The sequence below is a fragment of the Dipodomys spectabilis genome, unplaced genomic scaffold (assembly GCF_019054845.1).
Source record: "Dipodomys spectabilis isolate Male_0828 unplaced genomic scaffold, ASM1905484v1 ptg000329l, whole genome shotgun sequence".
Classification (NCBI taxonomy): Eukaryota; Metazoa; Chordata; class Mammalia; order Rodentia; family Heteromyidae; genus Dipodomys; species Dipodomys spectabilis.
Genome location: NW_024871006.1, coordinates 4,861,878 through 4,882,336, shown reverse-complemented (window position 1 = coordinate 4,882,336; position 20,459 = coordinate 4,861,878). Strand labels below are relative to the sequence as shown.

General features: G+C 52.5%; 1 protein-coding gene across 2 annotated transcripts; it reads left to right on the top strand.

The window, feature by feature from the left end:
* The first annotated feature begins 12,697 nt into the window (after nucleotides 1–12,697).
* Nucleotides 12,698–20,459, top strand: Wbp2 (WW domain binding protein 2). 2 transcript variants are annotated; one of them, XM_042702633.1, is made up of 8 exons: nucleotides 12,698–12,830; nucleotides 16,230–16,338; nucleotides 17,852–17,987; nucleotides 18,607–18,699; nucleotides 19,234–19,368; nucleotides 19,595–19,717; nucleotides 20,131–20,207; nucleotides 20,315–20,459. In XM_042702633.1, exons 1-8 carry the CDS (start codon nucleotides 12,772–12,774, stop codon nucleotides 20,366–20,368), a joined length of 786 nt encoding a protein of 261 aa, XP_042558567.1. In that variant the 5' UTR covers nucleotides 12,698–12,771; the 3' UTR covers nucleotides 20,369–20,459. The 2 variants fall into 2 exon arrangements, with proteins under 2 accessions (XP_042558567.1, XP_042558568.1); XM_042702634.1 differs by lacking the exon at nucleotides 12,698–12,830 and adding an exon at nucleotides 13,236–13,604.

Genomic DNA, 20,459 nt, shown 5'->3' with positions numbered 1-20,459 from the left:
CATGCTAGGTAAGCACTCTACCACTAGGCCATATTCCCAGGCCTGTCCATGATTTCTTGATGTTCAAGAGCTAAAGTAGCCGGATGCTGTTGACTCGTGTCTATAATCCTAGCTGCTCAGGAAGCTGAGATCTGAGGATCAAAGTTCAAAGCCAGCTCAGGCAGAAAAGTGAGACTTTTTTTTTTTTTTGGTCGGTCATGGGGCTGGGCGCTGTGCCTGAGCTCTTTTGCTCACAGTGAGCATTCTACCACTTGAGCCACAGCACCACTTCCGGTTTTCTGGTAGTTAATTGGAGATAAAAGTCTCCACGGACTTTCCTGCCCGGACTAGCTTTGAACTGCAGTCCTCAAATCTCAGCCTCCTGAGTAGCTGGGATTACAGGCATGAGCCACCGGCACCTGGCCTCTGAGACTTAATTTCCAGTGAATCAGTAAAATGCCAGAAGTGGAGCTGTGGCTCCAGTGGTAGAGCTCAGCCTTGAGCAAAAAAGCCAAGCGAGAGCAAGGGGCCATGAGTTCAAGCCCCCACACTGTCATGCGCATGTGTGTCATGTGCAAATGCGCGCATGCGCACGCACGCACGCGCACACACACACACACACACACACACACACACACACACACACACACACACACACACACACACACACACACCTAATCTAAATAGCAACTGGGAAAGGAAGGAACAGAGTCCCTGGCCCAGGAATGGGGGCTCTTTGGGGCCCCTCCTCACACAGGTCCACGCCATCGTCAGCCTGACTGTCCAGCTCCCACGCCATCCTCGGGAGCCACAGCCAGTTCTGGATCTGCCTTGTGCTGGTCATGCCCAGAATTAATCGTAGCTGCCCACCCCGACGGCCCAGCACACAGCTTCCTTCACACAGCTCAACCTCAGGGATGAGGCGGGACCACCCGTGTTGCGGCTGGAGCGGGCACCTCTGCCTTAAAGGAGCTGATGTCCTCGGGCGTCTCCCCACCCTCAGCAGCCCCCCCCCAGGCTCTGTGCCACAGCAGGGCCCCTGGATGCCTTCCAGGAAGGCTCAGCACCCTCTGCCACCCCAGAAGCACCCTTATGCCATCTCTGCCCAGCTTGGGACCACCGGAACTCCCCCCCCCACAGTGTTCTCTGAACTTCTCCCTGGTTCTCCCAGGTGCCCCCTCCCTTCCCCCCCAGGGGAGTGGAAGGGCAAGGGGCAGACAGAGAGGCCTCCTAACAGGCTGGCAAGGTCAGCCAGCACAATGGGGGAGTTATGCAGCCCAGACAGCGCGGCCATACAAGTCCTGCCCCAGCCGCCTAGCAGCTAAAAATAACGCGCCCCCCCCCCCCCCCCCCCCCCCCGCAGCCTGCCTGGCCCCAGCAGCCAGGATGTTGCTTTTCCGGGTGGGGCCTCCCCTACTCCTGGTGCTTTGTGCTCTCAACTTGGTTACCATGGCAGCCGCAAGTCCCACAGGTCCTCGATCACCCAGCAAGGGGGGCAGGGCAGATTTGTCCAGATGCCCTCCTTACCTGCTTCCCCGGGGCTCACCTGCTCTGTCTCATGTCCTCCCTCCGCTTGGCATTCTCCCCTTCCCAGGGAACCCTCTCCTCCCGGACCCCACAGGAAGCCCTGGCATGTCCTGGAATGCAATTTCGACAGCCAACGGCCCACACACGCCCCGTGGAGCTTCCTTGCTGGAATTTGACCTGACTGGTCCTGTCCCTGTCTGTAGCCATCCACACGTGTGCCACTGACGCCTGACTTCTGGCTTCCAAAGACTGGCAGGGAACCTCACAAAACCAGTATCTTAATCCCAAATCCCAGTATTTACTGTTGGGAGGGGGGAGATTAGTACCTCCCCCAAGTCTGCACAGCCAGCAAGCTGCTGAAGGCTGAGGCCCCAAATTTAAAACTCCCCATTCCCAGTCCATTGTCGGTGGCTCAGGCCTGTAATCCTAGCTGCTCAGGAGGCTGAGATCTGAGGATCACGGGTCAAAGCTAGCCTGGGCAAGAGAGGCCATGAGATTCTGATCTCCAATTAACCAACAGAAAATCAAGTGGCGCATTAGCTAGAGCACTCACCTTGAGCTGAAGAGCTGAGGGACAGCGCCCAGGCCTAGAGTTCAAGTCCCACACCAACCAAGAAAAAAAAAATCAGAGAAGATCTTATGTTTCATTCATTTTATGTTTCATTGTTTGGAAAAGAAAAACTATTTGAGGGGCAGGCGCTAATGACTCAGGACTATAATCCTAGCTACCCAGGAGGCTGAGATCTGAGGATCACAGTTTGAAGCCAGCTCAGGCAGGAAAGCTCATAAGACTCATCTCCAATAAACTATTCAGAAAATGCCGGAAATGGTGCCGTGGCTAGCCTTGAGCACAAAGAGGCTCAGAGATAGAGCCCAGGCCCTTAGTTCAAGTACCAGGAGCGGCAAAAATGAGAGAGAGAGCGCTATCTGAGGTGGGGGTATGTGGATCTAGTCCCGCTGGGGCTGATAAATGAAGAAAGCCCAGCACAGAGCTAGTCAGGTGCCATCCAAGTCCGCAGTGGACCCTGAGCTCCACGGCTCAGATGTGTCCTGTGCTTTCAAATGCGCTTAGACATACAGGACTCTCACACAGCTCTGTTTTCCAGCCTGTGGCCCATGTAAGAGCAGCTTTCAGCCAGGCCCCCCGTTCCCACAGCCCCCAGAGTCTTGGCAAGGCTGCCTGAGGATCTGTGGTCTCAGATGCTCCCGCAGGAGCCCCCACCACTGCCAGACAATGGCAGAGGGGTGAAGGTTGAAGGCTCTGGTGCTATGAGCTGAATAGGCCTCCTTGGGACCAGGCAGGGAGCCAATATCCACTTGAGCTTTGTTTCTGTGGGAAAATAAGCTCCAGAATTCCAAACAACCAGCAGAGAAATGGACTTGGGCATCAGGCCCGTCTTGGCAGCTGCGGGGTGCTGGGTCCTGAGTCCTCGCTGCCCCCAGTGCCTCTGTCCTGGCCCTTCAGGAGGAAAGAGGCCCACAGCCCCCTTCTGGCCTTCCTCTAGTCCCTTCCAAGCCCCGGGAACACTGGCCTCCCCTCCTCCCCGAGGCAGAGAGGGTGAGGCTGGACAAACACTGTGGCTCGGCCTGAGAGCCCGGCCAGGAAGATGGGGCTGAGCGGGGTGTGGCTGGCGTTTGAAGCCAGCTCTGTTGGGCTGGGACTCGTTTGGGGCCCAGGGGAAAAAAATAACATTTAGTTGCAACATTGGTGTCTCATTGGGCCCCACAACCGACACACATATTCTCCTGGGAGGTCAGTATCCAGAATCTGAAAGACAACTTGATTCCCTTCCTGCTCAGCCACATCTCTTTGGAAGATGCAAAGAACTAGGTGACTTTGGATGTGGAGGTGTGGCTCAAGTGGTAGAGCACCTGCCTCGAACAGAAAAGCTAAATGAGAATGTGAGGCCCTGAGTTCAAGTCCCACTTCCATCACACACACACACACACACACACACACACACACACACACACACACACACACAGAACTGCAGGGCTGGAGCTGTGGATCCATGTAGTTCAGAGGTAGAGTGCTTTCCTGAGTTCAACCCCTAGCCCACTTGTGATACTGAGTAGCTGGCATTGGCCAAGGTTCTTGTCTGGTCCTCAGCCTCCTGAGACCCTCCTTTTTTAGGGGTGTCCCTCCAGTGCTTTCCCCTTAGTATTGCTTGTGGTTACCTTCAGAGGTAATCCTGTCTCTCGACTTTTCTTTCTTTCTTGTCCGTTTTGGGAGTTGAACTCTGGGCCTGGGCACTGTCCCTCAGCTCTTCAGCTCAAGGATGGCACTCTACCACTTGGGCCATCACTTTCGGTTTTCTGAGTGGTTTATTGGAGATAAGAGTCTCACTGGGTGCCAGTGGCTCACGCCTGTCATCCTAGCTACTCAGGAGGCTGAGATCTGAAGATCGTGGTTCAAAGCCAGCCCTGGCAGGAAAGTCTGTGAGACTCTTATCTCCAATAAACCACTAGAAAACCAGAAGTGGCGCTGTGGCTCAAGCGGTAGAGCGCTCTCCTTGAGCTGAAGAGTGCAGGGACAGCGTCCAAGCCCAGAGTTCAAGCCCCACGACTGACCAAAAAAAAAGTCTCAAGGACTTTTCTGCCCGTGCTGGATTTGAACCATGATCCTCAGATCTCAGCCTCCTGACTAGCTAACATTACAAACATGAGCCATCAGTGCCCAGCTTTGACTTTCTGAGGTTTTGGAAGACACTGGCGTTCCTATGAATGCTCCTAGGGCAGGAAGTCTGACAGCTGTGCTTGGGGAACTAGAATTGAATGGAGCAGAGAGAAGTCTGGTCTGGGAACCTCAGGGTGAGGCCGATCTCCATAACAACTAAAAACAGTCCAAGACTGGAGGAGGTGCTGGCCGGACCTCCAGATGGAGGAGCGGGGAACTTGTGTTCCTCAAATCCTCGGGCCAAAAAAGGACCTGCCCTGAAATAGCTCAGGCCCACAAAACCACCTCACATGACACCGGCCACTTCGATGCAGCTCAGCCAGCAGCAAGGGGCAGCCAAGGAGGATTACCAGGCTTACTTGGAAGATAACTGGCTGGCTAAAACTAAACACAGTATGCCAAAGCATGCATTTGTTGCCAAAGACTCAGGTACAAGAAAGGCCCTTGTTGGCATTTTCTCTCCCCTCAATCAAATCAAATTTGATTATGAGCCCCCACTTTAGTCCAGAGATTATGAGATTCAGCCGCAGGTAGAGTGGGAAGTACTGAGTTGAAACTGCAGCACCACACAAAAAGAAAAGAAAATTTAAAAGATCATGGGATATCCACTCTCCCTTGGCTTATTTTTCTCAAGGCTGGTGCTCTACCATGTGAACCACACCTCTACTTCGAGCTTTTTTGGTGCTGAATTGGAGATAAGAGTCTCATGGACTTTCCTGCCCAGGTTGGCTTTGAGCCTCAATCCTCAGATCTCAGCCTCCTGAGTAGCTATGATGACAGGCGTGAGCCACCAGCGTCCAGCCACTATTTTTTTTTTTTTTTTGGTCTGTTGAGGGGCTTGAACTCTGGGCCTGGGCGCTGTCCCTCAGCTCTTCAGCTCAAGGCGAGCACTCTACTGCTTGAGCCACAGCGTCACTTCTGGTTTTCTAGTGGTTTATTGGAGATAAGAGTCTCACGGACTTTCCTGCCCAGGCTGGCTTTGAAATGTGATCCTCAGATCTCAGCCTCCTGAGTAGCTAGAATTACGGGCTACAGCCACTATTCTTTTTTTGGGGGGTCTGGTCATGGGGCTTGAACTCTGAGCCTGGGCGCTGTCCCTTAGCTTTTCAGCTCGAGGCTAGCGCTCTACCACTTGAGCCACAGCACCACTTCTGGCTTTTTTCTTTTTGCTTATGTGGTGCTGAGGAATCGAACCCAGGGCCTCATGCATGCACAGCAAGCGCTCCACCACTGAGCCACCTTCCCAGCCCCTATAGCCACTATTCTTAAGTTTGAACTCAGGACCTTGAGCTAGGCATTCTACCACTTGAGCCACATCTCCAATTGGGAAATCTTTTTTTTTTTTTCCCCAGTCCTGGGGCTTGAACTCAGGACCTGGGCACTGTCCCTAAAGCTTATTTTGCTCAAGGCTAGCACTCTACCACTTGAGCCACAGAGCTACTTCTAAATTTTTCTGTTTATATGGTACTGAGGAATCGAACCCAGGTCTTCATGCATGCTAGGAAAGCACTCTACCACTAAGCCACATTCCCAGCCCTGAGCAATCTTTTTGTTTTGGCTTTTAGCTATTGTAATTCATGGTCTGGGGGTGAGAAATAACATTTTGGTAAAATGTTTAAACAATCTTTAGATTAACGTGAATGTGATTAGCACTGTTCCTGGAAATCAGCTATCTACCCACATCCTTGGTCGGAAGCCCGGTAGCTGCTGGCCTCACACTGGCCTTCTGATGGGTTTTTGCTGTAAAATGTCCCTTCCAAGAAGCAAGCTTAGGACTATATGCATTGTGGTACATGCCTGGACTTCCCAGCTCTTGGGAGTCCAAAGCAGGAGAAATGAAGGTTCAAGACAAGTCTGGGCTACATAGGGAGATACTGTTTTTCTTGTTTTTTGTTTTGTCCTTCATGGGGCTTGAACTCTGGGCCTGGGCACTGTCCTTGAGCTCTTCAGCTCAAGGCTAGTGCTCTACCACTTGAGCCACAGAGCCACTTCCGGTTTTCTGGTGATTAATTGGAGATAAGAGTCTCTTGGACTTTACTGCTCTGGCTAGTTTTGAACCATGATCCTCAGATCTCAGTATCCTGAGTAGGTAGGATTGCAGATGTGAGCCACTGGCACCTGGCTCAAAACACTGTCTTTAAAAAATGAGTGAAGAAGCCGGGCGCTGGTGGCTCACGCCTGTAATCCTAGCTACTCAGGAGGCTGAGATCTGAGGATCGCGGTTCAAAGGCAGCCCGGGCAGGAGAGACCGCGAGACTCTTATCTCCAATAAACCACCAGAAAACTGGAAGTGGCGCTGTAGCTCAAGTGGTAGAGCGCTCGCCTTGAGCTGAAGAGCTGAGGGACAGCGCCCAGGCCCAGAGTTCAAGCCCCACGACCGACAAAAAAAAAAAAAAAAATGAGCGAAGAGGGGCTGGGAAGGTGGCTCAGTGGTAGAGCGCTTGCCTTGCATGCATGAGGCCCTGGGGTTCGATTCCTCAGCACCACATAAGCAAAAAAAGCCGAAAGTGGCGCTGTGGCTCAAGTGGTAGAGCGCTAGCCTTGAGCTGTAGAGCTGAGGGCCATCGCCCAGGCCCAGAGTACAGGCCCCATGACCGGACCCAAAAAAAAAAAAAGAGTGAAGAGCCCGGTGCCCGTGGCTGATTCCTGTAACCTAGCTACTAGGAGGCTGAGATCTGAGGATCGCGGTTCAAAGCCAGACTGGGCAAGAAAGTCCGTGAGACTCTTTTTTTTTTTGTCGGTCATGGGGCTTGAACTCTGGGCCTGGGCGCTGTCCCTCAGCTCTTCAGCTCAAGGCGAGCGCTCTACCACTTGAGCTACAGCGCCACTTCCGGTTTTCTGGTGGTTTATTGGAGATAAGAGTCTCGCATTCTCTCCTGCCCGGGCTGGCTTTGAACCCCGATCCTCAGATCTCAGCCTCCTGAGTAGCTAGGATTACAGGCGTGAGCCACCAGCGCCCGGCTAGAGACTCTTATCGCCAATAAACTACTAGAAAACCGGAAGTAGCACTGTGGCTCAAGCAGTAGAGTGCTCACTTGAGCTGAAAAACTGAGGGACAGTGCCCAGGCCCAGAATTCAAGCCCCACGACTGAAAAAAAATGAGAGAAGGAAGGAAGAGAGAGAGAGAAAGAAAGAAAGAGAGAGGAAGGAAGGAAGGAAGGAAAGAGGGAGGGAGGGAGGGAGAGAGGGAGGGAAGGAGGGAAGGAGGGAAGGAAAAAGAAAGAAAAAAGTCAGGTGCCAGTGGCTCTCACCTGTAATCCTAACCATTCAGGAGGCTGAGATCTGAGGATCATGGTTTGAAGACAGCCTGGGCAGAAATGACTATGAGACTCTTATCTCCAATAAACTGTTCATAGAAAGGGCCAAGTGGTACTATGGCTCAAGTGAGCCTTGAGCAAAGCAGCTCAGAGACAATGCCCAGGCCCCGAGTTTTTTTGCCCCAGGACTGGCAAAAAATAAAATACACACACACACACACACACACACACACACACACACACACACACACACAGAGTTAGGTACAATGATGCACATCTATAGTACCAGCTTCTTGGGGCAGGGCAAAGAAAGGTTAGGGCAGAGTTGTTTGAGGCCAGAATTTTTTGAGACAGCTGCACAGCATAGCAAGACATTTTTAATATCATGACACACAAAGAAAATGAATCATTGTTAAGCACAAATGATATTTATGTGGCCCAAAGGGATAAACGGGTAAAGCCTCTGACATGAAGAGGAGCCCCAGTCAGGCGCTCGGCCATGCCAGCCTCTTTTTGTTGTTGTTGGTCATGGGGCTTGAACTCTGGGCCTGAGCCCTGTCCCTCAAATCTTTAGCTCAAGGCTAGTGCTCTACCACTTAAGCCGCAGTGCCACTTGCAGCTTTTTCTGCTTACGTGGTGCTGAGGAATCGAACCCAGGGCCTCATGCATGCAAGACAAACACTCTTCCACTGAGCCGCCTTCCCAGCCCCAACAGCCTCTCTCTCATGGGCAGCCCGGGCACCCTACACCCCTTCTCCCCGAGCCCCAGTCTGGAGAAAGGCACTAGAGCGCTGGGGAAAGAGAAAGTTCCGGGACTAGAAACTAGCCACGAAGGGGGGGGCAGGAGGCGTGAGGGCCGGGGGGCTTCCAACTGCTGACTTGGTGCAGCCTCACTGTCACGTGCACCTCAATGTGGGTGGTGGGAACGGCGGCCGCGCGGGCTGGGAGGCGCCCGGCAACACATTCACACGTGATATGTTTTTCTAAAACTTGAAAAACTTGGACCTTTTAGCCGGAACTGGTTAAGCTGGCTATCTCGCTGTGCCGTGACTTCCTCCTCAGGACATTTCCCCTCTTGTCAGAGAGCTCAGTGTACTGCGGCCTTCTGTGTATTTAGAATTGTGCTGCTGCTGCTGCTGCTGCTGCTGCTGCTGCTGCTGCTGCTGCTGCTGCTGCTGTGTGTGTGTGTGTGTGTGTGTGTGTGTGTGTGTGTGTGTGTGTACTGGGGCTTGAACTCATGGCTTTGAGTTCCCTCTTAGCCTTTTCTTTTTCTTTTGCCAGTCCTGGGACTTGAACTCAGCGCCTGGACGCTGCCCTTGGGCTGCTTTTGCTCAAGGCTAGCGCGCTACCACTTGAGCCACAGCGCCACTTCCAGTTTCATGCATGCTAGGCAAGCACTCTTCCACTAAGCCACATTCCCAGCCCACGTCTTAACTTTTTTTTTTTTTTTAAACTCAAGGCTGTTGTTCTAAAGCTCGAGCCATGAATCTACTTCAAAATGGTTTTGAACCATGATCTTCAGATCTAAATCTAAGTAGCTAGGATTACAAGTGTGAGCCATTAGCCTTGGCTGTTTTTATTTCCTAAAGAGGGCCTACAAGCTGGGCCCTGTTGGCTCATTTCTGTAATCCTAGCGACTTAGGAGGCTGAGATCTGGAGATTTTGGCTCAAAGATGGCTGGCCAGAAAAGTCTGTGAGACTCTTATCTCCAGTAAACCATCAAAAAGCCAAATGTGAGGGGCTGGGAATGTGGCTCAGTGGTAGAGTGTCTGTCTTCGCATGCATGAGGCCCTGGGTTCAATTCCTTAGTACCACATAAACAGAAAAAGCCAGCTGGATGTCAGTGGCTCACGCCTATAATCCTAGCTACTCAGGAGGCTGAGATCTGAGGATCGTGGTTCAAAGCCAGCCAGGGCAGGAAAGTCCATGAAGCTCTTATCTTCAATAAATGAGTGGAAAACCAGAAGTGGAGCTGTGGCTCAAGTGGTAGAGCTCTTGCTTTGAGCTGAGGATCTGAGGGACAGAACCCAGGCCCAGAGTTCAAGCCCCACGACTGAAAAAAAAAAGAAAAAGAAAAAAAACAGAAAAAGCCAGAAGTAGCACTGTGGCTCAAGTGGTAGAGTGCTAAGCAAAAGCAGCTCTGTGCTCAGGCCCTGAGTTCAAGCCCCAGGACTAGCACAAAAAGAAATTCAGGTGTAGAACAGTGGCTCAAATTGTAGAGTACTAGCTTCAAATAAAAAAAGCTAAGGGACAGTACCCAGGCCCTGAGTTCAAGCCCCAGAATAGACACAAGAGAGAGTGAGAGGGACAGCACACATGGGGGGGGAGGGAGGGGGGGAGGGACTCCAACACGCTGTAAGCTCCAGGCCAAAAGATCCAAGACGCAGATCTGCCTCTGTCTCCATGTTTGGTGGGGGCCATACAGCTGTCCCCAACTTCCCTTACATGATCCTGAGAGTAACCATTCCTGAATACCCATGGCTGGGTGGATTTTTTCTTTCTTTCTCCAGCTTATTATTAACATTTAAATTTATAATCCAAGAAGTCATAAATAAGGCTAAAACAAAGCAAGGACAGTTTTGATTCTGATGAGGAATAGATTTGCAAATCAGGAAACTTCAGCACAGATATCTGAAGGAAACCATGCCCAGGCTTTTATCATATATTTTGTATGTGCATTGTAATGTCCAGGTCAAGAAGTAAAGCAAGTCAGTATTTCTCAAAGTTTGCAAGGTTATTGTTAGATTCTGGAAAACTCTTTCCTCTATGCAATTTAGTTACTGACATCATTTCTCCTATCAGTAAATCTCTAAGACTCAGAGAAGGATTTTATTTTAAAATAATTTAAACAATTCTGTAGCTATTTTGGTATTTACTCAAATGCACATAGTAAAGAAAAAAAAAAATCAAACAATACAAGCCTGGTGCTGGTGACTCACAGCTGTAGTTTCAGCTATTTCAGAGGAGGCTGAGATCTGAGAATCGCAGTTCAATACCTTCCTAGGTACACAAACTTCAAGATCTTGTCTCCACTTAACCAGCAGGAAGCCAGAAATGGAGGTGTAGCTCAAGCAATAGAGCACCAGCCTTGAGAGAAGCCAAAGGAGAGTGGGAGGCCCCGAGTTCAAGCCCCAGGACAGGTTCCCCCCCCAAAAAAAAAAATACAGTGTACTGGGGAGGGGAATTGTTTTTGTGTTGGTGTTGTGAGGCTTGAACTCAGGGCCTGGGCACTGTCCCCGAGCTCTTCGGCTCAAGCTAGCATTCTAGCTCTTTGAGCAAGGGCATCACTTCCATTTCTTGAGTAGTTAATTAGAGATAAGAGTCTCCGGGGGACTTTTCTGCCTGTGTTGGTTTCCAACCTTGATCTGCAGATCTCAGACTCCTGAGTAGCTAGGATTATAGGCTTAAGCCACCAACGCCTGGCCAATGTACTCTTAAAATCACAAGCACACCCCAATTTCCAGAAACCATTTCTCAGAGAGTGCTAACAATTTCTGGTACACCTTTCCTGAATTATTTATTTATTTAGTTTTGCCTGGGCCCTGTGTCTGAGCTTCTTTTTCTCAAGGCTAGCACTCTACCACTTGAGCCACAGCGCCATCTCTAGCCTTTTCTGTTTTTGTGGAATTGAGGAATTGAACCCAGGGCTTCATGCATGGTAGGCACATTCCTGGCCCCTTCCTGAATTTTTTTTTTTTTTTGGTCGGTCGTGGGGCATGAACTCTGGGCTTGGGCACTGTGTCCCTTAGCTCTTCAGCTCAAGGCAAGCACTCTACTGCTTCCGGTTTTCTAGTTGTTAATTGGAAATAAAGAGTCTCACGGACTTTTCTGCCCGGGCTGGCTTTGAACCGAGATCCTCAGATCTCAGCCTCCTCAGTAGCTAGGATTACAGGTGTGAGCCATCAGCGCCTGACCTTCCTGAAATTTTATATCTATAGCCTACACCATTGTGTATTTACTAGATCTTCCCATATCAGCACATAGAGTTTGACCTAATCCTTTGTACCTGCTGCATAGATTGCCAGTGCAAAAATTAATCTAACCATATAGGGAAGACTTCATCATGAGCATCATTAACTCACTACACCTGTCCTTCAAGAGCTAACCCTGGATGTCTTTTGCAGGACTTTAACACAATCTTTTCTTCTAGTGAGGTAGATTTTGTTCCTTCATGGAGGAAATCTCCCTAAAGCTAAATTAGGTTGGGCTGGGTAGCCACGCATCTGTAATCCGATCTCAAAAAGAAAAAGAAAAAAAGGCTAAATCTCGCAGGTGCCAATGGCTCACGCCTGTAATCCCAGCAACGCACGGGCAGAACAGTACGTGAAACTCTGATCGCCAATGAAGCACCAGAAAATGCCAGAAGCGGAGCTGTGGCTCAAAGCCCTGGCGTGCCAGCCTCGAGTGAAAAAGCCGAAGGATGGTGCCCAGGCCTGGTTCAAGCCCCAGGGCCCCACCCCCATCCCCACCCCCAGCTGACCCCAGTCAGTAATTCAATTATTTTCCTAAAGTCAAACTCTGATCCCTTAAGGATACACGATGCCACCCGGGGGCTGAGGACCCCCCCAAAGGGTCCCCTCCGGGGTGCTGCCAGGCGGCGATCACCGCCGGATCACGGGCTCAGACGGGCCGGGCCGGGCTCCGCTCCCTCCGTCAGCCCGGGTCCAGCCGAGGTCTTTCCGCCGGGACCCCGCGGGGCAGGCGGCGCTCCAGCGCCCCCGCGAGGCCAGCGGCGGTGGAGGCGGCGGGCTCCGTGCACCGGGAGGGGACCAGGCCCGGCCCTCCCGAGCCCGGGCTCCGGCACCCGCGGTGGTTTTCACGGCCCATCTAAGAGCGTCCGAGTCGGAGTTGATTAAAGCGATGGCAGCTCGTCCGGACTCGGCCAACCACTCATTGCCTGGAAGGCAATCCTCCCCGTAGGGAGCCGAGTCTAGGGCAGAGCCGCACCCAGGGCACCCTATAGAAGTCAAGCCCGACCTACGGCCTCTGGAGACTACAAGTACCAGAATGCAATCATCTCCCAGAAAGCGTAGCGAGAGGCCGAAATGGCCGGAGCGTTGCCTGCTGGGAATTGTAGGCTTCAGCTTGTTTGTGATGCAGCAAGCCACTGGGAGTCGGGCGGGGGGGGGGGGGGGGGGGGGGAAGCGAGGCAAGTAAACTATTACCACGTGACGCTCAGGCTCAGGTGGTTGGCTCAGCTTCTGCTCCAGAGCTATGATTGGCCGACAGTATTCTGAACGACGCCACTAGGGGGGAGAGAGGCGGGCCGAAGAGAGGCGCAGGCGCAGTGCGTTGCGAGTCTCGGGATTTCCCCCCCCTCTCGCAGTGACCATGGCGCTCAACAAGAATCACTCGGAAGGCGGCGGAGTGATCGTCAACAACACGGAGAGGTGAAAACACTGCGGAAGGATTCTGGAGAGCCGCCGGGTGGCTGTCAGTAGTGTGGGCGGTGGGCGGTGGGCGGTGGGGGGCTTCTCCCGAGGAGAGGACGCGATGGGGCGCGGGGGTAACGGCCGGGGGACCGGCGGCGGGGGCGGCCGGAAGTCGCGACCCCGTGGGGGCGGACGGACGGACGGACGGGCGGCAGGCACCGGGGTCGGGCCCGCCCGTCAGGCCTAGGGATGGTTCTGGAGCCTCTTCGCGGAGTCGGGGACTTGGGAGGAGGAGGAGCCTTACACAAAAACAATCGTCGTTTATTGGGCACCGGGGCCGCGGTTGCCCCGGGGCCGCCGCCCCTCCCTGCCTTCCTGAACCCCGAGCTCGTGGGCGCCCGGAACTAGTACACGTCGGACGGATGGATGGACCGAGGGCAGGCCCGGGGGAGGTCGGGTGACGCGCCCTCCGGTCCAGAGCCGGGAATGAACGGGAGGGCGTTGCAGACCCCCCGGGTCAGCCTCACCTAACCACCGGCAGACTCCGGAACCACGCCGGGAAAAGCCGAGAGCCCCGGGCTGGGGGTTCACGCCTGTGACCCCAGCTACTCCCGAGGCCGAGGCTCCGGAAACAGGGGGAAGTGCAGCGGGAGCGCCAGTGGTAGAGCGCCAGCCTTGAGCCAGACAAGCTCTCAGGGACAGTGCCCAGGCCCTGAGTTCAAGGGTTCAAGCCCAGGGCCAGAACAACGACCACAAAAGAAGAAGCAGCAGCGAACAGCTGAGGTCCCCGAGGTAACATCAGATAGTGTTGGGCAGCTGGCTGAATTCAGTTCCAGGCACGAATGTGGTTCCTTGTCCACTGTTGGTCCCTTTCTCTTTCTTGAATTCCCAGGGGCTTGTCACTTCCCAGAACAGAGATTGCCCCAACTTCAAGAGCTTTCCTACTCCTCTCTTTCTCTCTCCTCTCTGCCCAAGTGCATTTTATCTCTTCTCCAGCCTCTGAGCTCCTGGCCCGAGGTCTCTCCGTCTTCTGTTTACTCCTCGGGTATTGACCATCAGGGTCTCCAAACCTGGGTTGAGGTCTGCTGGCTTTGGAAGGTGAGGAGCAGCTTAGGAGACGCCCACATTCCCCAGGGAGACACCGTGGCGGTGACAGAACCTGCACTTAGATCAGCACCCAGACTGCGATGTGTCACTTGGAAATGCCTAGTGAGTCAGGAGGAGAAAGCCTGGAGTGGGGTGAAGGCCAGACCTGGAAGGCTGGCTTTGTCTCCATCTTACGATGGGCCCAGCCTGTTCCTGGTAAACACCTCTTTTCCTCTGAGCTGTCCTCCCATATTGGGCCAGCTGTCTTTTCTTCCCATTACTCAGTCAGGAAAGTTGTATTTGGGAAGAGGAAAGAAGAACAATGAGCCATCTGAACTTGGACTTTTCTTTTTTTAATCATGTAATCAGAAACTTCGTTGCTCTCTAGTTTGTTGCATCTGTGTTTTTGAGCCAGGTCCAGGAACTGGCCAAATACTTGTGATGTCATTTGGTAAATCTCTTGGGACTGCTTTTCTTTCTCATTGGGACATTTCTTCGGTTGCTACACAGGGTGTGCCTTCTTTGGGGAACTGTCTCAGCCTTACTTCTTGTTCTGCATATTTTATTTTTTAGTTCCCTTACTGGGGCTTGAACTCAGGTCTGTGCTCTCGCTCTGCTTTTTTGCTCAAGCCTGGCGTTCTGTCACTTGAGCCATACTTCAACTTCTTCACTTTTTTTTTTTTTTTTTTTGGTGTGCTGGTGTTTGGGGTTGAACTCAGGGCCGTGGCTTGAACTCTGGCTGGGCTTGGGTACTGTTCCTGAGCTTTTTTTGCTCAAGGCTAGTGCTGTAGCACTTGAGCCACAGCTTCATATCTGGCTTTTTTTTTTTTTTCTTGAGTAATTTCTGAGAGATAAGAGTTTCAAAGAAGCCAGGCACCTGTGGCTCGTGTCTGTAATCCTAGCTACTTAGGAGGCTGAGATCTGAGGATCACGGTTCAAAGGCAGCCCGGGCAGGAAAGTACATGAGACTCTTCAATAAACTACTCAAAACAGGAAGTGGTGCTATAGCTCAAGTGGTAGAGCGCTTGCCTTGAGCTGAACAGCTGAGGGACAGTGCTCAGGCCCAGAGTTCAAGCCCAATGACCCACCCCCCCAAAAAAAAAGTTTCAAAGACTTTCCTGCCTAGGCAGGCTTTGATTCATGGTCCTTAGACTCAGCCTCCTGAGAGTAGCTAGGATTATAAGCATGAGCCACCAGCACCTGGAAAAGCCTTGCACTCTTTCTTGCCTTTTCTGCTTAAATATGATGTTCTCCTTCTTAAGCCACATCTCCAGTCTGGCATTTTGCTGGTTGACTGGAGATGAGTCTTGAGGACTTTTCTTCCCAACTGGCCTTGAATTGGGATCCTGAGATCTCAGCCTCCTAACGCTGAGATTATAGGCAAGTGGCTGGCACCCAGACAACCTTACTTCTGAAAGAAAAAATAATGTTAACATGATTGAAGGTTGGGTTTTTTGTTTTGTTTTTAATTTTATGTGGTTCGGAGGAATCAAACCCAGGGCCTCATGCATGCTAGGCAAGCACTCTACCACTAATCCACATTCCATAATTGAAGGGGTTTTTTTTGTTTGTTTTTTGTTTTGATTTGTTGGTGGTGGGGCCTGAAGTCTGGGCCTGGGCACTGTCCCTCAGCTCTTCAGCTCAGGGCCAGCGCTCTACCACTTGAGCCACAGCGCCACTTATGGCTTTTTCTGCTTATGTGATGCTGAGGAATCAAACCCAGGGCCTCATGCATGCAAGGCAGGTACTCTACTACTGAGCCACCTTCCCAGCCCCCATAATTGAAGTTTTAAGTCATGTTTAAACTTTGGTGTTTAAAATAATAAACAATGTTTAATTCCTGAGCCTTTTTAAGAGACAGAAAGCTTTCTGTCCTCCCAGAAAAATGTGATCATCTCCAAAGCTTTCTGGACAGGCATCGATGCAGATCAGTTTAAGAAGCCAGGACATAAGGGAGCCTTGAAGGACGCCGCTTTGTTGTATGTAGACTCGTGTCTTAGACGTTAAGCCATGTTTATCTGTTAGGCCTAAAACTGCAGCAAACTAGCACATCACTCGCAGGACTTAGAAGGAACGCAGGTCATCCAGTATACCTTGGAGAGATGAGGGCATCTCCAGAGTCCTGGAGTTCTGCTCCTGGCTGCTGGTCATGTGGGGCTGTGTAAGTGGAATTTGGTGAAATTCTGTTGACCTCAATGCGTTTGTCTCTTCTTGGCTGCGCTAAATGGTTTCCGTAAGCCCAGTCGGGACTGCTGGGCAACCTGGCCAGCGTGTGGGGTGACAGATGACATCTGCCATCTCGTCAAGGCCTTTTATCTAATCTCCTCACAGCATCCTGATGTCTTATGACCATGTGGAGCTCACATTCAATGACATGAAGAACATACCAGAGGCTTTCAAAGGGACCAAGAAGGGCACCGTCTACCTTACCCCTTACCGGGTGAGTTGTACAACAGGTCATTTGAGCTAGAGGCCCTCTGCTCTTGTAGTCCTGTATTCCTTATCCTTCACCTGATGACTTGAGTGGCTTCAGCCCTGGTGAACTCTTAGTGCCTTCCCCCTCCTGTTTTTCTGTCACGTGCTCCTTCTGGACTCTAGACCCGTCAGGCTCTTTGTGCAGATCAGCTGACTGTTGGGCAGTGGGTCTAGGCAAATTCTAGAGCTGCTGCCACAGACTCTCTCTAGAGTGCGATGCAGCAGCTGTGATGATTTGGGCCTGGAGTAGCCTGAAGCCTGTGCCCACTTCCAAAGTGATTTAAAAAAAAAAAATAGAATTCCTGCAGGCTGGGTGGGCTGAGAGCCTAACAGAAAATGCCAGACTGCAACACAGGCTCTGAGAGATGAATAGGAACAAGTCCCTGTCCATAGCTTTCTTTTTTTTTTTTTTGGGGGGGGGGTCCGGTCGTGGGGCCTGAACTCTGGGCCTGGGCGCTATCCCTCAGCTCTTCAGCTCAAGGCTTGCGCTCTACCACTTGAGCCACAGCACCACTTCTTGCTTTTTTCTTTTTGCTTATGTGGTGCTAAGGAATCGAACCCAGTGCCTCAGGCATGCAAGGCAAGCGCTCAACCACTGAGCCACCTTCCCAGCCCCCTGTCCATAGCTTTCTATGAAACTAGAAAAAACACATTTCGGGTTTTATTCGGCTTGACTAACACATGAGGCCCTCAATATCCCATCTGATAGTTCAAGTCTTTGGTTACATTGAATTTATCAAGGGATATTTATTTTTGGCCAGTCCTGGGGCTTGAACTTAGGGCCTGGGCACTGTCCCTGAGCTTCTTTTTACTCAAGGCTAACATTCTACCACTTGAGCCACAGCACCACATCCATCCTTTTCTGTGGATGTGGTACTGAGGAATCAAAGCCAGGGCTTCATACGTGCTCGGCAAGCACTCTACCACTAAGCCACATTCCCAACCCTATCAGGTGATTTTGAAACTGTAGGTACAGGACAGGAGAGCTATGTGGCCTCTGGGCAGAGACCACTGTGGGAAGGTCATGATGATCCCTTCTGGCCTCTAATCCCCTGCTACAGCTCCATTGTTTAAGGTTCAAGCTGGGCCTGCCCTGCCCTGCCCTGCCCTGCCCTGCCCTGCCCTGCCCTGCCCTGCCCTGCCCTGCCTTGCCTCTGCCCTGCCCCTGCCTGTGTGTCCCTTGTGTCATAGACCTCTTCACATCAGGGCTACTTTCTGCCACTACCTCTGCTCCTTCAATGACAGCCGTCCTGCCTGCTCACTTCCCCTTGTGAACTGAGTCTGGCCTCTCTAGGCCACTCTTGGGGCCTTTTCCTTTATAGTGCTTCCTCTGAAGATCTGGTGCAGAGCGCCCGGGGGCTGCAGGGCTGGCAGTTGGGAGTAGACTTGTCATCTGCAGGAAGCGGGTCGGGGATGACGGCTGAGCCAGAGCCAGCGGCAGTTCTGGCACTGATGGCCCTTGGCCTCTCTCCCTGCAGATCATCTTTCTGTCCAAGGGGAAGGATGCCATGCAGTCCTTCATGATGCCATTTTATCTGATGAAGGACTGTGAGATCAAGCAGCCTGTATTTGGTGCAAACTACATCAAGGGAATGGTGAAGGCCGAAGCAGGAGGTAGGTAGCGAGGGAGCTTGGGCACAAATGGGGCACAGATGGCCCCCACGGAGGGGCTGTGGGCAGCTCCGACTGCCACCTCGGGGATCCACCCCCAGGCCCTTCACCATCCTAGCCAGGTCCCTTTCCCAGCTCTAGGTTAACTTCGGAGGAATGCATGTGCATTTGCCTAATACTGGTAGCTGGGGAATGCTGGGTTAAAGTTAGCCACTCAGATCATCTTTCCAGAGAGTGAACAGAGTAGAAAACCAAATAAAAGTGCTTGTTGTAGCTAGGTGCTAGTGGCTCGTGTCTGTAATCCCAGCTACTCAGGAGGCTGAGATTTGAGGATCATGATTCAAAGCCAGCCTGGGCAGCAAAGTCCATAAAACTCTTACTAATCTCCAGTTCACCAGCAAAAAGCCAGAAATAGAGCTGTGGCTCAAGTGGTAGAGTGCTAGCCTTGCACACAAAAAAAGCATGGCAAGAACACAATGCCCTGAGCTCAAGCCCAAGCACCAGTGATGGTATACACACACGTGCGCACTGGCTCAGGGCCTGAAGTCATGTCTGTGGGGCTGGGGATCTGGCCTGTTCTCTTTCCCGAGTTGTCCATTCACCTGTCCTGTCCCTTTCTCAGGTGGCTGGGAAGGCTCCGCTTCCTACAAATTGACCTTCACGGCAGGGGGCGCCATTGAGTTTGGACAGCGGATGCTGCAGGTGGCCTCTCAAGGTAGCCAGGCTCTAAGATTTAGGGGACGGATGGCACAGCCAGCATGTGGGCTTTTTGTTTGAACTTGTTTTTTTTTTGTTGTTGTTGTTTTGTAAGCACCAACAGATAAGTATCTGCGCTCAGCTGACCAGGGCTGACCCGGGCTAGAGATGGGGGAAGGAAGCCTATAATTACCATCCTGTGTGTTCTGAACCCAAAGCCTGGGCTTCACCCGCCTGGAGCAGGCAGATGTCATTCTGACAGAGCTGCTCATGCTTGTACATTTTAAAACAAGCAACCCAACCATAAAAGTGCCTCTAAGCAACCATCTAAAATTCCCGAGCGCTGGGTTCCATCCTTTACCCCATCTCGAATGCCTCCCCCTGTCCTTGACTTCCATGGCTCTGACCTCTCCTCTCGCGGCGTCCTGATTAAGGCAGTCCCACGTGGGGTGGGCGGCGGGATGGAGCTAGGGTATGCCTGCTAGCCCAGTCCAGGGACCCAGCGGTCCCTGAGGCCGGCGCCACTCATGTCTCTCTCCCCTTGTACTTATAGCTTCCAGAGGTGAAGCCCCCAATGGAGCCTATGGGTACCCTTACATGCCCAGCGGGGCCTATGTCTTTCCCCCACCAGTCGCCAATGGAATGTACCCCTGCCCTCCTGGCTACCCCTATCCACCGCCCCCACCTGGTGAGTGTGTCCTTTGCTGCCCACCCCACCCATCCACTAACGGCCTCTCCCAGGCTAGAGGGTAGAGAGGGGACGCTAGTTCCTTCACCTGCTTTAGCACTAACACACATCAGAGAGGCTCAGAGGGCGCCCTGAGGAGCTGGGCAGGCAGCTCTGGGAACAGCCGTCTTGGGGAACGCTGAGGGCCTGGCTGCTCACTGGGTCCCTGACATTTCTTGCTGTGCAGAGTTCTACCCAGGACCTCCCATGATGGATGGAGCCATGGGCTATGTGCAGCCCCCGCCTCCACCCTATCCCGGGCCCATGGAGCCTCCGGTCAGCGGCCCTGATGTCCCTTCCACTCCAGCAGGTAAGGCCCCTGGGCTGTAGCAGTTTTTTGGGACCAGCCCTCCACTCCCCAAGATCTCCTAGAAAATCTCAAAATGGCCAGACTACTGAGAGCCACAAATGATGCAGGACTTCCATCCCGGGGACCAGAAAGTGGGTGAAGAGCTAGATTTCAGGTCATCTGTGCCTTAGCTAGCCGTGTGACTAGGAAGGTCTCCCTGCATTATTCTCTACAAACAGATGGCCACAGGACCACCTGGTGGGCTGCGTCTGAGTAGCTCAGTGAGACACGTAAAGTGGCAGCCTGTGACAGGTGCTCTGGAAACTCACTGCAGCTTTGGTCTGGGTCCCTGGCACCAGCTGTCCTGGGCCCTGGGGCTTAGGCCGCGGGCTGGAGGGATTGTCACCAATGCCTGCCCTGTGTTTGCCTCACAGCGGAGGCCAAGGCTGCAGAAGCGGCTGCCAGCGCCTATTACAACCCAGGCAACCCACACAACGTCTACATGCCCACGGTGAGTGGGATGGGCCCACGGCCTGGGCCCTGCTGGCCGGGGCCAAGGGTGGGGGAGACCCTAGCTTGAAGTGAACCTTCTAATGTTCTCTCTCCTTTCCTTCTCAGAGCCAGCCTCCACCCCCACCTTATTACCCCCCAGAAGACAAGAAGACGCAGTAGACCCCGCCTACCTCCCTGCCTCTCTTCTTGGGGGCGGGGGAGGGGAGGCCTACAGGGCCATTCTTCCCCATCTGATCATAAACAGTTAACC

What these genes read in the sequence shown, in the direction of transcription:
- Wbp2 (XM_042702633.1), top strand. Translation starts at nt 12,772, where the DNA reads ATGGCGCTCAACAAGAATCACTCGGAAGGCGGCGGAGTGATCGTCAAC. An exon ending in GGTGAAGGCCGAAGCAGGAG is followed by an intron (nt 17,988 to 18,606) that starts GTAGGTAGCGAG and finishes TCCCTTTCTCAG; the next exon opens with GTGGCTGGGAAGGCTCCGCT. An exon ending in ACAACGTCTACATGCCCACG is followed by an intron (nt 20,208 to 20,314) that starts GTGAGTGGGATG and finishes TTTCCTTCTCAG; the next exon opens with AGCCAGCCTCCACCCCCACC.